At 38.1% G+C, this 14298-nt stretch overlaps 1 protein-coding gene across 1 annotated transcript in view; it reads right to left on the reverse strand.

The window, feature by feature from the left end:
• Positions 1–601: 601 nt before the first annotated feature.
• Positions 602–14298, reverse strand: part of MED14 (mediator complex subunit 14) — an 87187-nt gene continuing 73490 nt past the window's right edge. Inside the window, exons 26-31 of the mRNA XM_011980198.1 lie at positions 13844–14079; positions 10472–10651; positions 10271–10378; positions 5989–6114; positions 5424–5616; positions 602–2935 (exon numbers count right to left, since the gene is read on the reverse strand). Coding sequence (XP_011835588.1) covers positions 2862–2935; positions 5424–5616; positions 5989–6114; positions 10271–10378; positions 10472–10651; positions 13844–14079 — 917 coding nt within the window. The 3' untranslated portion in view covers positions 602–2861. The remainder of the gene's footprint in view (positions 2936–5423; positions 5617–5988; positions 6115–10270; positions 10379–10471; positions 10652–13843; positions 14080–14298) is intronic.

The following is a 14298-nucleotide window of genomic DNA, read 5'->3' on the forward strand; positions in this document are numbered from 1 at the left end:
AAATATACATTAACATTTTCCCTCTATGTCCCTTGAATGTAAGTTCTCTTAAAATTTTCTGTATACTGATTTTATATCAAGAACACTTGGATGATAAATAAATATTAAGGTAAAATGTAACAGACATTTCTTTTGGGGGGAAATAAACTATGAAAGGAACAACTTTTTATATTGAAATTGGATCAGAATCCAGGGTAGCAAAGTTATAACTTCTTCAAGTTATCAAATTAACCACAGCCGAAAGAATGGCTGTTAGTATCCTTTGGCTGAACAGATTACTGTGTTAATTAGAACACAGTTATTAGTGGCTCTTAAATTCAAAGTCATATATATTTCAGTTTATGCTTGCACTTAACTCACTCAGTTAATTTTCAAACATAAGGTTCAGCTCCTGTTATTAACAACTTGACATGTTCTGTTGAAGCTCTCACTTTTCTTCTAATTCTGAAAGTACTTTTATACATTCTGAAGTGGCATTTCAGCAGATGGAAAAATGAAGATGGCAAATCAGGACCAATTTCTTATTTCAAGGTTAAATTAATACTAAACCAGACTATTAACGAAAACATCTTCATCAAAATTAACTAGAGAGAGTTGGTAGTTCTCTGAAACTTTGTATAAATTTTATTTATTACTGGAAAATACTAAAATCACATTGAAAACACCTTAAAGTTAAGTCCCAACCCGATTATTAGAGAAAATCACTTGGGCATCCAGTCCCTTTGATTGAACCTGGGTAACAAAAGAGGCAAAAGACATGATTTGTGATGAAACTTACTATTCAAATGCTAAATGTTTTCAAGCTTTAATAAGGTATATATCAATTCCAAGTACCAAGCATAATATAAAAATTCAAATTCATGGGTTTACTCTTAATAAGCATCAAAAGCAAATTCTGTTCACTGAATCCTATCTTTTGATTGGCACAATGCATTCAGAGATGAGTTATAATTAGGAAAAAAGAGCGTCCACTGAATGCATCATGTGTAAAAATGCAATTAACATTTCAAAACCACATTAAAAGGGAAAATACCTAAAAAGTTAACTCTTAATAAAATTATTTGAAACAATATTATCCTGCAGATAAAAATACATTTCTTGTATATACATGTAGATTTCTACATGAAAGAAAAGATTCAGCTCCAAATAGAAAAGGGCTGACCCTTGAAAAAGACATCTTAGATTGCCAAACTGATGTGATTACCACTGTAAGAACTAAAAACAGAAGGATAAAAAGGTTAAGTTAAAGGAAGGATAAAAGTTTAGTCAACTGCTCCTGAACAGTGGTAGAGTTGGGTGAGAAGTGGGAGATGAAGGCAGAAATAAGACAAAGAAGAAAGGCAAAGAAGGCCTCAACTCTGATTGAAAATGAGTGGAGAATCAAGCAAAGTTGAGAACAGATATGACATAGGTGCAGTGAGACACTTCAAACTAGAATTTGGTAGTTGATAGTTATAGAAGCTCAATTAAATCATCTTAAAGTAGAATTAGACAAAGCATCTACATTTTAATGGAGAACCAGTCTTACAGTGACCAGATAACTCAGCATGGTATTATCATTTAAAAATTTTTCCTAAATACCATGAAGTCGGTAGAAGACCTTTGCATCAGATCATGTTCTTTGAAGCTGAAAAAAGTCCCTGACTGACTAGGAAAGACAGCACAGTACTCCAAAAAGAAACCCTGCAGAGATGTATCAACACCAAAAACTCCATTTGACCCTGGACAGGCCCAGGATTTGGGATTCTTCAAAATGAGGGGAATGGACCAGGTTTCTTCCAAGCAAAACATTCTATCGTTTTGTTGACAATGAATTAAATTGAAATTGTTTAGAACAATCCCAATTTTGGTGGGGAAGGCAAGGAAGATAAGTTAAGCAAGATAAAGAAAGCTCACAGAAACTTCATGCAGGGGTACAGCATTAAAGTTCTTTGTTTCCTAATTAATGTTGTATGCAGAAGTATTCTGTAAACTAAATTTTCCTGATAGAAAAGTTCCCACATCCTCAACAAATGAGAATGATTGCATTATTTGGGATCCTTGATCAATATGAACCACGTACTGTCCCTTCTCAAAGACTAAGTTCCTTATTTTTCACCCAAATCCTATATATTGAAAGACAACTGAGGTGCTAAATGTTAACCACTAGTCAAGTTAGGAATGTCTGAAGAAAACATATTAACCTTGACATAAAGATGATGTTTTCGGTCAAATTTCAGACATGTATTATTATAAATTAATAACTGGCTCCATCCACCAGGTTAAAGATGAAGGAGGGCCTAAGATGTCTCTTAGAGTTTATATACACACAAGTGAGTGTCACTGTTTTGTTTTGTTTTTGACCTAGTTTTATTAAATATTGCTTCCTTGGGGTGTGTTTATAACAACTCCCAGAACATTTCATGTAAGGATTCAAAGCGGTCATATTAAAATACAGCTTCAATATAAAGTTTATCACAGTTTTACAGTATTCAAAAATGACAGACCTGCCTTAAAAAACAAAACAAAAACCAAAAAAGGACTATTACACCCAAAACATAAGAAAACAATTAAATAAACAAGTTTGGCATTTTCATAACTTTATAGTATAAAACAGAATATTAAATTTATTACTGGCAAACGGACACTGATTTATTTCCTTTGAAATGTGTCCCATTTAAACACACTATACAAGTTCATTATACAAAAGATTGATGATCATTTTGATGAAAGAAGTGCACCCTGAAAATTTTTGCCAGTTTAGAATATTTAGCTCTTAAAGTTTTTAAAAAAAGTCCTTTTCCTTTTTTAAACTGAAGGCTGAATTCAGATTTTTTTTGTTGTCTCATCTGTCAGCCTTCCTGGTTTAAAAACAATAGTGTCTATGGACGCCCACCAGGGGGCAGTGTAAGATTAGCCATTAAATCACGAACAGCTGCAAATATTGTGCATTCACCTGCAACAGAGAAAAATGGTCATTAGCTATTCGCAATACAGGTAAGATGATGTTAACACACCGGTGGGGGAAGGGGTAATTAAATCTAAAATTAGTAAGAACTTTAAAGATCAAAATAAAAGACAATTTTAACTGCCCAGATTATTGGGGATTAAGCTGTGGTGTTAAGTATCAGATTATATTTGTTTGGATTTTTTTTCTCAGGAGGAAACTTCAAGCAAGTCCCAGTTAGGTCTGAATTTAGGAAGATATGCCTAGAGTTTCTGTTTAGAAACAGTGTAGCATTAGATAAGCCTTTGAAGTTGGGCTTTAAGGCTACTGAGTGCTTATGGGCATTTTGGATATCATAAAAACATCTAGTTTATATTTATGCATTAGTTACAACTTTGGTGGTATCTTTCAAACATTGCATTAAAGGCCAGATAAAAAATTTTTATGACAGCGCTGTCCAATAGAACTTTTTCTGATGATGGAAATGTTGTATAAGTGTGCTATGACTACTAAGCACTTGTAATATAGCTATTGTGACTGAGGAACTGAATTTAAAGTTTTATTTAATTTTAATTAAATTTAAGTAGCCACATGCTGGCTAGTGGCAGTTATACTGGACAGTGCAAGTCTCTGACATCTATTGGAGTTTTCTCCCAAAATTCAAGGAAATGGTCAACTTCCAGAGTTCAACATTAAAATCAATTATATACAAAAATGATTTTTCTTAAAAGCACTTCATCAGAAGAGAAGTGATGGGTGTGGGAGGTGGGGTGGGAGACTGAAGTATGGTGCACCAACAATCCAAAAACAAGATTTGTGGGTGGGGAGGGTGCTGGCAATTCATCCCCTCAACTTCCCCTTTGCTCAAAGAAACCAAATACTCTGCTTCTTATAAATATTACAAGTATTTAAATATTATAAACCAAAAGCTGGATCCCTTCCTCTAGAGCATGGTCTAACACTATATACAGTGGCTGAAAGTGGGAGAACTGAAGACCTCATGTGAACCATCGCCTTTCAGCAAAGGGCAGGATGTGCAGTGATCCTGTGCACATGAGAAGGTACAGAAAGAAAAGGAAATCCAAAGGTCTGCCCAGTCCAAGGGGGATAAAAAAGGAAAACACTTCCAAAATATCTCAACAATTTCTTAAAAGGAGAAGTGATATTGTTTTTTAAAAAACACATTTTCATTATTGATAGGCAGGAAAACTTGCTTGATCCCAATTGGATCAAAACATTTTCCTTTTAATTTTAAATTCCACAAGACATAATACATAAAAACACATAAGATAATGATAGCCATCTTCTTGTAAAGGAATGGTGTTTATTATCAAGGTTCTACTGGACTGTGTTGAGAATTCTGATAGCTTTAAACTTTGATTCTTGAGGACCTATTTTTAGCTGAAAGAAGAGAGAAGTCAAAGGATGAAAGCAGAAAATTTTAAGAAGTAGAAGAAGTATTACAACAAAAGAAGCACACCCTTCTCTACTGCCCAGTGTATTCCTTATACACTAAAGTGAGAACTTGCCTGCATATCCAATGTGGGGAAACAAATAGTTAAATATATCATTTCTTTCCTGATTCCTAGTTCTAGAAAACTTTGGACACTGTAGTACCTAAAAATGTTTCAGAGAACAACTTTCCCTCATTTAAAAACATAATTGTTATTTAACTATTCTAAACAGAGAGATACAGAGAACTTCCTTAATATTACAAATAAGCAAATTTTAAATTTAAATTTCCTTAATATTAGAAATGAGCAAAATGGAAGAAAAGTTCTCTTGGCTGAGCTTTGTATTTCGCAACCCCAAATTTAGCACTGCCAGGAGTTACGTGTTAAGTGAAGGCTACTCCAGTATTGCAGGGACCTTGTTTATCTTTCTAGAAACATTCTGGTTTCCTCGGAAATGTTCAGTTTGAGAGCTTCATTGTGCACATGGTGAAAAGCTTCACTTGCACCCACCTGACACTTATATAAGAAGCCCAAAAAAGCAGTAATGCCATTTGTATCAGCTTTTATTCTTCACAAAACATTTAGAAGATACAGAACTTTTAATAATATTCTTCTATTCATGATTGAACCATGAAATATGAGAAACCAACATGCATTTCAACTTTGTGATGTACAGAGTGGCAGGTATTGATGGTAGGGCAGGAATTCACAGCCATGGAAAGTTCTATCATCCTAACCTAGGTCTTTGTGGCAATGTGTGCTATAAATACAAGCTTCTGGCATTAGCAACTGAGTCAGTCCCAATAGTAAGTAAATCACTAACAAAAAGTCCAGGCAGCAGAGAAATGGACAAAAATGAAGAACCAGTGAGAAAGGAAGAAAGCGACAGGCAGACATTAAGAGGGCCACAGCAACCAGACCTCTACTGCTATGACTGGGTGGTAGAGTAGGTAAGGAGGGAGAAGAGAAGAGGAGAAAGGGGTGTCTCTCAAAAGCACTTTTATAACATCTATGCAATAAAATATTTTCTACTGGTCATGTACCTTGTCGTGGTGGATTCATCTCTGCAAACCTCTTCAGAATGTTGCTGACCATCATGGGAGCAGCAACAGAAGAGTTCTGCTGTCTGGGAATGTCTGCCTGCTGGGTTGTACCTGAAGCCATGTCATAAATGATTGGAACTATAATACTAACAGGTTCTTGGGGAGGGACCGATGTTTTCTGAGTTAGTTGAAGCTGTATACACACAACACACACAAAGAGAATAAAAACATCATAAAACATCTGTCTAAATGTATCAAAGGTACTATCATTTACTATACTTTCAGATTAAGATAAGCAAGCAAAAGAAAGTTACACATGACAAGTGACAAACAACTGAATATTATGGTTAAGATGCAACTGTGCTACACAATTACCTGGTTCAATAAATTTCTGTTTATTACTAAAGGAACCAGGATGTCATGACATCTACGCTGACAATTAAGGAATCTTGGGCTCTATTTGGCAACAAAAGATAATTTATGCAGTTATCCAAAAGTTGCTCTATTATCACGTGGCTTTCTCCTCAGAAGCTCTGTACATGCACAGATGCTGGGTGGTACTTACAAAAAATAGCATTTTGGATTTCAGCACCACAGCAGGTGTCCCAGGAGGTGCAATTGGTGGTGCGCTGGGAGGGATCGTTAGGCAAAACTGAACATTCCATTTCAGCTGTGTTGCCTGGTCAGGGAACTGTTTTGAGGGGGGAAAAAAATCAAGATAAAGGCATATAAACATTTAAAATCATATTCTACTACGAAAGTCTGAGAGGTTAGAATTTTGTTTCATACCCAATTATTAACAGAACATAAAGTTGATAATCTACACTTTTTCAAAACAAATATATACATGAAGTTGCTAACAGAAAAGTCAAGTGTGGATTTATGTAAGATTTCCCCCTTCCTTCCCTCCCACTTCGTTAATTCCTAAGGCCTATGGATTCAGCTTCTGCAGTGTCTCTGACATCTGTTCCCTCCTATCGATATTCATTGAGGCCACCATGTGCAGGACTTTATTACTTCTCCTGTGCTCCCCTAACAGCTCTTTCCAGTGGCTGCGTCTTCCAGTCCATCCTTATACCACCATCAGACATAGGTCCTACAACATGGTTCTACTCAAGCTCACAAATGCTCAGTGACATTTAGTGACATATGCTGTCCCCCTACCACCCACAACTGAGGACCAACACCTAGCATTCGAGGCCCTTCTTAACTGTGCCAATCTAGACTTCCCAGTCCTGTTTCCAACTCTTACCCTAAACAAACTAGTCAAACTGTGTGAAAGACTTTTAAATTATATCCATTGGTGCTTTTTTAGCCACATAAATATTTACTCCTTTAAAAATTCAAATGGATTTCTTTTTGACATAAATAATGTTTCCTACAGCCTATTAGATCAGAAGCCAAATGTTGAGACTATTAGCAAAAGAATACTATTGCCCCAATATGTATAGTAAAACGCTAACTAAAAAACCAGTGAGGTAATTGAAGTTACTCAAATCAACACTAGAAACATTAAAATGAAAAGACCACTGTAAGATTGAAAAAATATATCAGCTGCCATCTTGATTCCATCTATATAACTACATACTTTCACAGGAAAGAATTCAAAATCTCCCCATACAGAGAAGATTGATTATATGATAAATTAGCATCTGAAAAAGTTGGATCCATACCTCCTCACATTTGACACCAAAACAAAGTGAGACCCTGTCTCAAAATAAATAAATAAAAATAGATTTAAAAATTTAAATAATTAAAAAAATGAATCCAAATGGTATTAGAAAAAAACTTTGGGAGGATTATTTCAAAATCTGAGAGTGAGAAGAATCTAACAATGATACAAAATCAGGAAAACTTAAAAACCAATATTGCTACATTTATACTATTTAAAAGAAAATTTTGCATAGCTAAACCTACCAAAAGTCAAGTCAAAACACAAATGAAAAACGAGGAAAAAATATTTACAATGAATATCCCAAGGGGCTAACTTCGCTAATGTACATACCCAATTCCTACAAATCAAAAGACCTAAAAATCTACAAATCAGAAAGACCCAAAGTCTAAAGACTGATAAAACTGTTGACAAGGATGTGGGAAAAAGCCAGTACTCTCATTGGTGGTGGGAATATAAACTGGCATAACCTCTGTGGAGAACAATTTGGCAAAATCTACCAAACTTACAATTATATATATCCTTCGACCCAGCAATTCTACAGGTATACTGGCACATCCATAAAAAGGCTCTTTATTGTGGCACTGTTTGTAACAGCAAAATATCAGAAGAAACCAAAATGGCCAACAAGTTGGGAGTACTTAGAAATTTTAATACATTCACCTAATGAAATACTAAGCTTTGTTAAACAACACAAAACAAAGACATCCTTTATATACTGATACGGAAAGATCTCCAAGATTTGTTCAGTGAATAAAGCAAGATGCTCCTCCATTTCAAGCAATACGCCTGGTTTGATATCCTGGACATCACATCCACCACAAACACTAAAAATATTGAGGGTGGAAAGGCATCTTTTTATTTTATTTTTTATTTTTTGAGACAGAGTCTTGCTCTGTCACCCGGGCTGGAGTGCAATGGTGTGATCTCGACTCACTGCAGCCTCTACCTTCTGGGTTCAAGCGATTCTCCTGCCTCAGCCTCCTGAGTAGCTGGGATTACAGGTGCCCATCACCACGCCTGGCTAATTCTTTGTATTTTTAGTAGAGATGGAGTTTCACCATGTTGGCCAGGCTGGTCTCGAACTCCCGACCTCAGATGATCCACCCACCTTGGCCTCCCAAAGTGCTGGGATTACAGACATGAGCCACCACACCCAGCCAAAAGGCATGTTTTTAAATGCTGTTATGCATTGAATTGCACACCTGAAAAAGACACGAATTCCTAACCCCCAGCACCCATGAATATGATCTTATCTGAAAACCAGGTCTCTTTGTAGATGTAATCAAATTAAGATGAGGTCATTAGAATGGTCCTTAATTCAATATGACTGTTGTCCTTTATAAGAACAGAAGAGACACAGGCAGAGACACGCACAGAGAGAACACCATGTGATGACAGAGGCAGAGGTTGCAGTGATGAGTCTATAGCTAAGGAATACCAAAGACTGCTGGAACCACCTGAAGCTAAGAGAAACGCATGGAATAGATCCAACCCTAGAGTCTTCAGAGAGCATGGCCCCGCTGACCCCTTGATTTAGGATTTATGGCCTCCAGAACTGTGAGATAATAAATTCCTATTGTTTTAAGCCACTCAGCTTGTGGTAATTTGTTGTGGCAGCCCTAGAAAACTAACACAAATGCAGACTGAGCTATGCAGAAACTAAGGGAAATCCCCAAAGGGCCAACAACAAACCAAGAACAGATATTCCGTGCTCTGAAGGCAGCTGCTGCCCATGGAGCATCCTGCTGTCTCTTACTTTGCACTTCAGATTGAGGTCATCCAGGTTGGAGTGCAGTGGCATGATCTCGGCTCACTGCAACCTCTGCCTCCTGGGTTCAAGCGATTCTCTCGCCTCAGCCTCCCAAGTAGCTGGGACTACAGGCATGTGCCACCATGCCTGGCTAATTTTTTTGCATTTTTAGTAGAGACGAGGTTTCACCATGTTGCCCAAGCTGGTCTGGAACTCCTGAGCTCAGGCAATCAGCCCGCCCTGGCCTCCCAAAGTGCTAGGATTACAGGCGTAAGCCACCGTGCCCGGCCTTTTTTTTTTTTTTTTTTTTTTTGAGACAGTCTCACTCCATCACCCAAGCTGGAGTGCAGTGGCGAGATCTCAGCTCACTGCAACCTCCGCCTCCCAGATTCAAGCGATTTTTCTGCCTCAGCCTCCCGAGTAGCTGGGACTACAGGCCATGCCACCATGCCTAGCTAATTTTTTTGTATTTTTAGTAGAGACAGGGTTTCACATTGCCCAGGCTGGTCTCGAGCTCCTGAGCTCAGGCAATCTGCCTGCCTCAGCCCCTCAAAGTGCTAGGATTATAGGTGTAAGCCACCGCGTCCGGCCTACACTTCAGTTTTAACAGCTATTCAGGACATAAAGTCTAGGACCAACAAAGGTGAGGAGTCAGATTTTTTAAAATTACATGTTATAAATTTATACATAAACTAGCTCATAATAAAAATGGAAAAAAGTACAAAACAGGATGTGTAAATATCATTTCATTTAAAATATTTACAAGAAGGCCACGCACGGTGGCTTACACCTGTAATCCCAGCACTTTGGGAGGCCAAGGTGGGTGGATCACTTGAGACCTGAAGTCTAAGACCAGCCTGAGCAACATGGTGAAACCCCGTCTCTACAAAAACAACAACAATAACAAAAGCCAGGCACGGTGGCGTGCATCTGTAGTCCTAGCTATTCAGGAGGCTGAAGTGGGAGAATCACCTGAGCCCCAGAGGTTGAGGCTGCAGTGAGCCAAGATCGCATCACTGCACTCCAGCCTGGGCATCAGAATGAGACCCTGTCTCAATCAATCAAAAGTTTATGAGAGCAATGCTATTTGCTTTTATGAATGGACCATCTCTGGAAGGAGAGGCAAGCCATGGTAACTCTGGTTGGCCAGAAGACAGTTGGACAGGGATGGAGGGGACAGGGATAGCTAGACAGGAACTGATGGGAAATTTCTCACTATATTATCTTGTTTTAAATTCAAAAGATAAAACAGAATTGTGTTACCTATTCAAAGATAAATAAAATTTAAGTTAAAAATATTTAAGAATTTAAGAGAAAAATAGAAGAAACTATATAGATGGGTGAAAACCAATAAACACTGCTCCCACCAAGTCTAACCTCCTCAAACAAACCTTGCTGGAAATGTATATCTCTGTAACTTACCAGCTCCAGCTTCATAATGTGCACACAATCCCTCAGGATGTGTGTAGGAGCTCCTAATAGCTTGGTGAAGGCTATTAACGTATTAGCTTTAAATGGTGGTCCTGCAACCTACAGGGATAAATAAAGCAAGTTATTCTTCATTCTACATTAATGCTTCTGTTTCATTAATTATATTCAAATTATGCATTATTAAACACATACTCTTGTTTCAAAGAATTTCTCTAAAACTTGAAGTTCATCAGGTTTCCACTGTCCTGCATTTTCAGGTGTCACTTTTAGCTGAAGCGTTTGGTTGGTTTTGGGACTAAGGGCAACTCTGCATTTCAGTGCATCAGTCTTAAACATGATCACTCCAGGTTCATTGGAATTTATCAGCTGCAGCTGCAAAATAAGGACACATCAAATTAACATGTAAATCAAAGAGAAAATGAAGATGTTACTGAGAGAACTGTTCCAAAAGCAAAACCACTAAGTTGACACCTATTCCAAAACAAAGGCACCTACAGCATTCAGCATCAACTGCTGTCAACATTGCAAAAAGAAATGCAATCAGACATTATGTGCCTTTTGATGGAAGAACATAATTCTACCTATGAAGTATTCTTGCAAAACAACATCAAAAAACTTGAGCCTGAATACATTCAGTAGCTTGATCCAGAGGACTGACCAATGTGATAGAAAACATAGGGATCAAAAAAATATTCAATGATTCCAAATTGTATAAGGATGAAGAAGGAGAACTAGAGGGGGGAACCAAAACTTTGAACGGGACTTAGAAAAACTTATTTGAGTTCTGATTCAAAGTGTAAAAAATGAGACAACCTGGGAAATCTGGATATTAACTAGATATGTGGTGATAAAGAAATTTTTTTTTTAGGTAGAGAATGGTGCACTTTTTTTTAAGAGTCCATACCTTTTAGAGACACATGCAAAAATTTTTATGGAAGAAATTATGTCTGAGATTTGCTGTGAAAATCTGAGGGGAGGAGTTCTAGATGAAACAATACTGATATTAGTTAACTGTTGGAGGTGGGTGATGAGAGTACAGAAGTTCATTATACTATTCTACTTCTGTATATGCTGAACATTTTCCACTATATATATATATTTTTTTAAAGTGGCACATTAGAAAAAAAGAATACAGAGTACAATTACAAAAGGTTAGATCTGGATTAGGCTCTTATTTTAGCCCAGGGGTTGACAAACTTTTTCTGTAAAGTGTTATATAGAAAAAGTTGCAGGTTTTATGCACTATATGGTCTCTGTCACAACTATTCAATGTTGTCATCACAGCTGAAAGCAGCTATAGACAATACATAAATGAACAGGTGTGGCTGTGTTCCAATAAAACTTTATTTACAAAAACAGGTAGTGAGAAGGACATAGCAACCAGGGGCCATAGTTTACTGACCCCTGTTTTGGCAGAATATGTTGATTATGCAGCTGAGCAAAATGAGGTCAAAGAGCTGAAAGCTTACATAGATAGTAAGTGGCATAGCTGAGGCTAGATCCCAGGTCTGATGATAACCATTTTGAGTGCTGATTTTAGTTTATTTTATTATTTTTCTCTTTTTTCTTTTGAATGCTAATTTATTCAAAAACGTTTCCGTACCAACTCTTAGTGTGAAGGTTGCAAAATGGCTTCACACTAAGCATGGAGTGAATATTTTAAACATTCATCATTTTTAATTCTTTTTTTATTTTTTGAGATGGAGTCTTGCTCTGTTGCCCAGGCTGGAGTGCAGTGTCACGATCTCGGCTCACTGCAACCTCTGCTTCCCAGGTTCAAGCGATTCTCCTGCCTCAGTCTCCCAAGTAGCAGGAATTACAGGCATGTGCCACCACGCCCAGATAATTTTTGTTTTTGTTTGTTTTGAGAGTCTCTCTCTGTCTGCTCAGGCTGGAGTGCAGTGGCACGATCTCAGCTCACTGCAACCTCTGCCTCCCAGGTTCAAATGATTCTCATGACTCAGCCACCCAAGTAGCTGGGATTACAGGTGTGTGCCACCACACCCGGCTAATTTTTGTATTTCTAGTAGAGATGGGGTGTCGCCATGTTGGCCAGGCTGGTCTCAAACTCCTGACCTCAAGTAATCTGCTTGCCTCGGTCTCCCAAAGTGCTGGGATTACAGGCATGAGCCACGGTGCCCAGCCTAAACATTCACCATTTTGACTACCTCATTAATACATGCATCTTTTCATTAATTATAACAGTAATTATAAATAATGAAAATGCCAAGACATTATATTAAGGGCTTTACATGAAATATCTCAAATCCCCACAACTGTTATCAGTTAGGTAAATACTATTATCTGAAGTAATTTGCCCAAACACACATTAGCAGGTAGTATGGCTGGCTACAAACCCAGGCAGCCTGACTCTAGAACTGGTGCTCTCAATTATAAATTATCTCCTAAGGCTTTATCACCATAGGATAAGTTAGAAGTCTTCTTTCTTTTTTTTTTTAGAAATCTTTTTTCTACAAGAGTTTTTAAAAATTCAATTGTTTGTTTATTTATTTATTTATTTATGAGACAGAGTCTTGCTCTATTGCCCAGGCTGGAGTGCACTGGCGTGATCTCGGCTCACTGCAACCTCCGCCTCCCGGGTTCAAGCAATTCTGCCTCAGCCTCCCATATAGCTGGGATTACAGGTGCACACCACCATGCCTGGCTAATTTTTGTATGTTTTAGAAGAGACGGGGTTTCATCATGTTGCCCAGGCTGGTTTTGAACTCCTGACCTCAAGAGATCTGCCCACCTCAGCCTCTCAAAGTGCTGGGATTACAGGCATGAGCCACCGTGCCTGTCCTGTTCATGTATTTTAAAAGAAGCTTTTGTCCTTGTAACCATAAATAATTTTCTTTAAATTTTTTTTCTATTTTTATTTTTTTAGAGACAGGGTCTTACTTGATCACCCAGGATAGAGTGCAGCAGCATGATCACAGCTCAGTGTAACCTGGAACTCCTGGTCTCAAGCAATCCTCCTGCCTACACCTCCCAAGTAGCTAGGACTACAGGTGCATGCCTGATGATTTTTTTAATTTTTTGTAGAGAGAGGGTCTTGCTATATTGCCTAGGGTGGTCTGGAACTCTTGGGCTCAGTGATCCTCCTGCCTCAGCATTCCAAGGTGCTGGGATTATAGGTCTAAGCCACCACATCCAGCCAATTATTTTATTTCCATAAAGACTCAGATTCAAAAAATCAGTCTGCCTGCACGGGCACTCCAGAAGGCAAATAATTACTGGTATGCTATTCTCTGCAAGGCCAGATCCTGTGCGCACTGGTCCTGTGTGCTGCAGAGACCTATCTCCAGGTTCATGTTAGCCACATAACATAGAAGCCACAGCACAGCAAATTGTATAATGCAGAACTATGTTAACGTAAGAATGGAAAAGAAAATAATGGAGTCCATTTTTAATGCCAGTTTAGGGTGAAAAGCATAATTCTAACGAGCTTGTTAAAGGAGGGAAGGTGAAGGAATGTCACGTTAGTTCAGATCCTATCCTGCAGGACAACTGAGCATTTTACCCTTAACAATCACCACTTAGAAGGTCACTAGGTACCCATACCGTTTCTTGTTGAATAATTCTTTGAAGATGTCGTCTCATGATGACTGATCCAAGGAATCTCTCAAGTGGAGAACAAAGGTAACTACCTGCCAGACCAGGCACAAGGCCTGGCGTTGGAGAGGGCAGCAGTAAAATGTTCAAGGCACTGTGAGTGAGGATGGTAGGTATGGATGCCGCCCAAGAGCGCTGAGGTAGTTTACGAGGTGGAGGCATGTTTGTTGGCATTGTTTGAGAACCTTTTGGGAAGGAAAACATGTTATGTCATTTACAAATACATACTATCTCACTGCTTCCTCTTTTGCCTTCATCACAAATCTTTGATGTTCTAAATCATTCTGTACTGTTGCAGTTACTCCTTGTGGTGTAACAATCGTATATTAACAACCTGCTAGCAAAAATGGCCACTATTTTTCTCCTTCTTGTGTCCAGGCCCCTTGCAATATGACTTTGCAGCA

Source organism: Mandrillus leucophaeus, unplaced genomic scaffold (genome assembly GCF_000951045.1).
Source record: "Mandrillus leucophaeus isolate KB7577 unplaced genomic scaffold, Mleu.le_1.0 Scaffold209, whole genome shotgun sequence".
Taxonomy (NCBI): Eukaryota; Metazoa; Chordata; class Mammalia; order Primates; family Cercopithecidae; genus Mandrillus; species Mandrillus leucophaeus.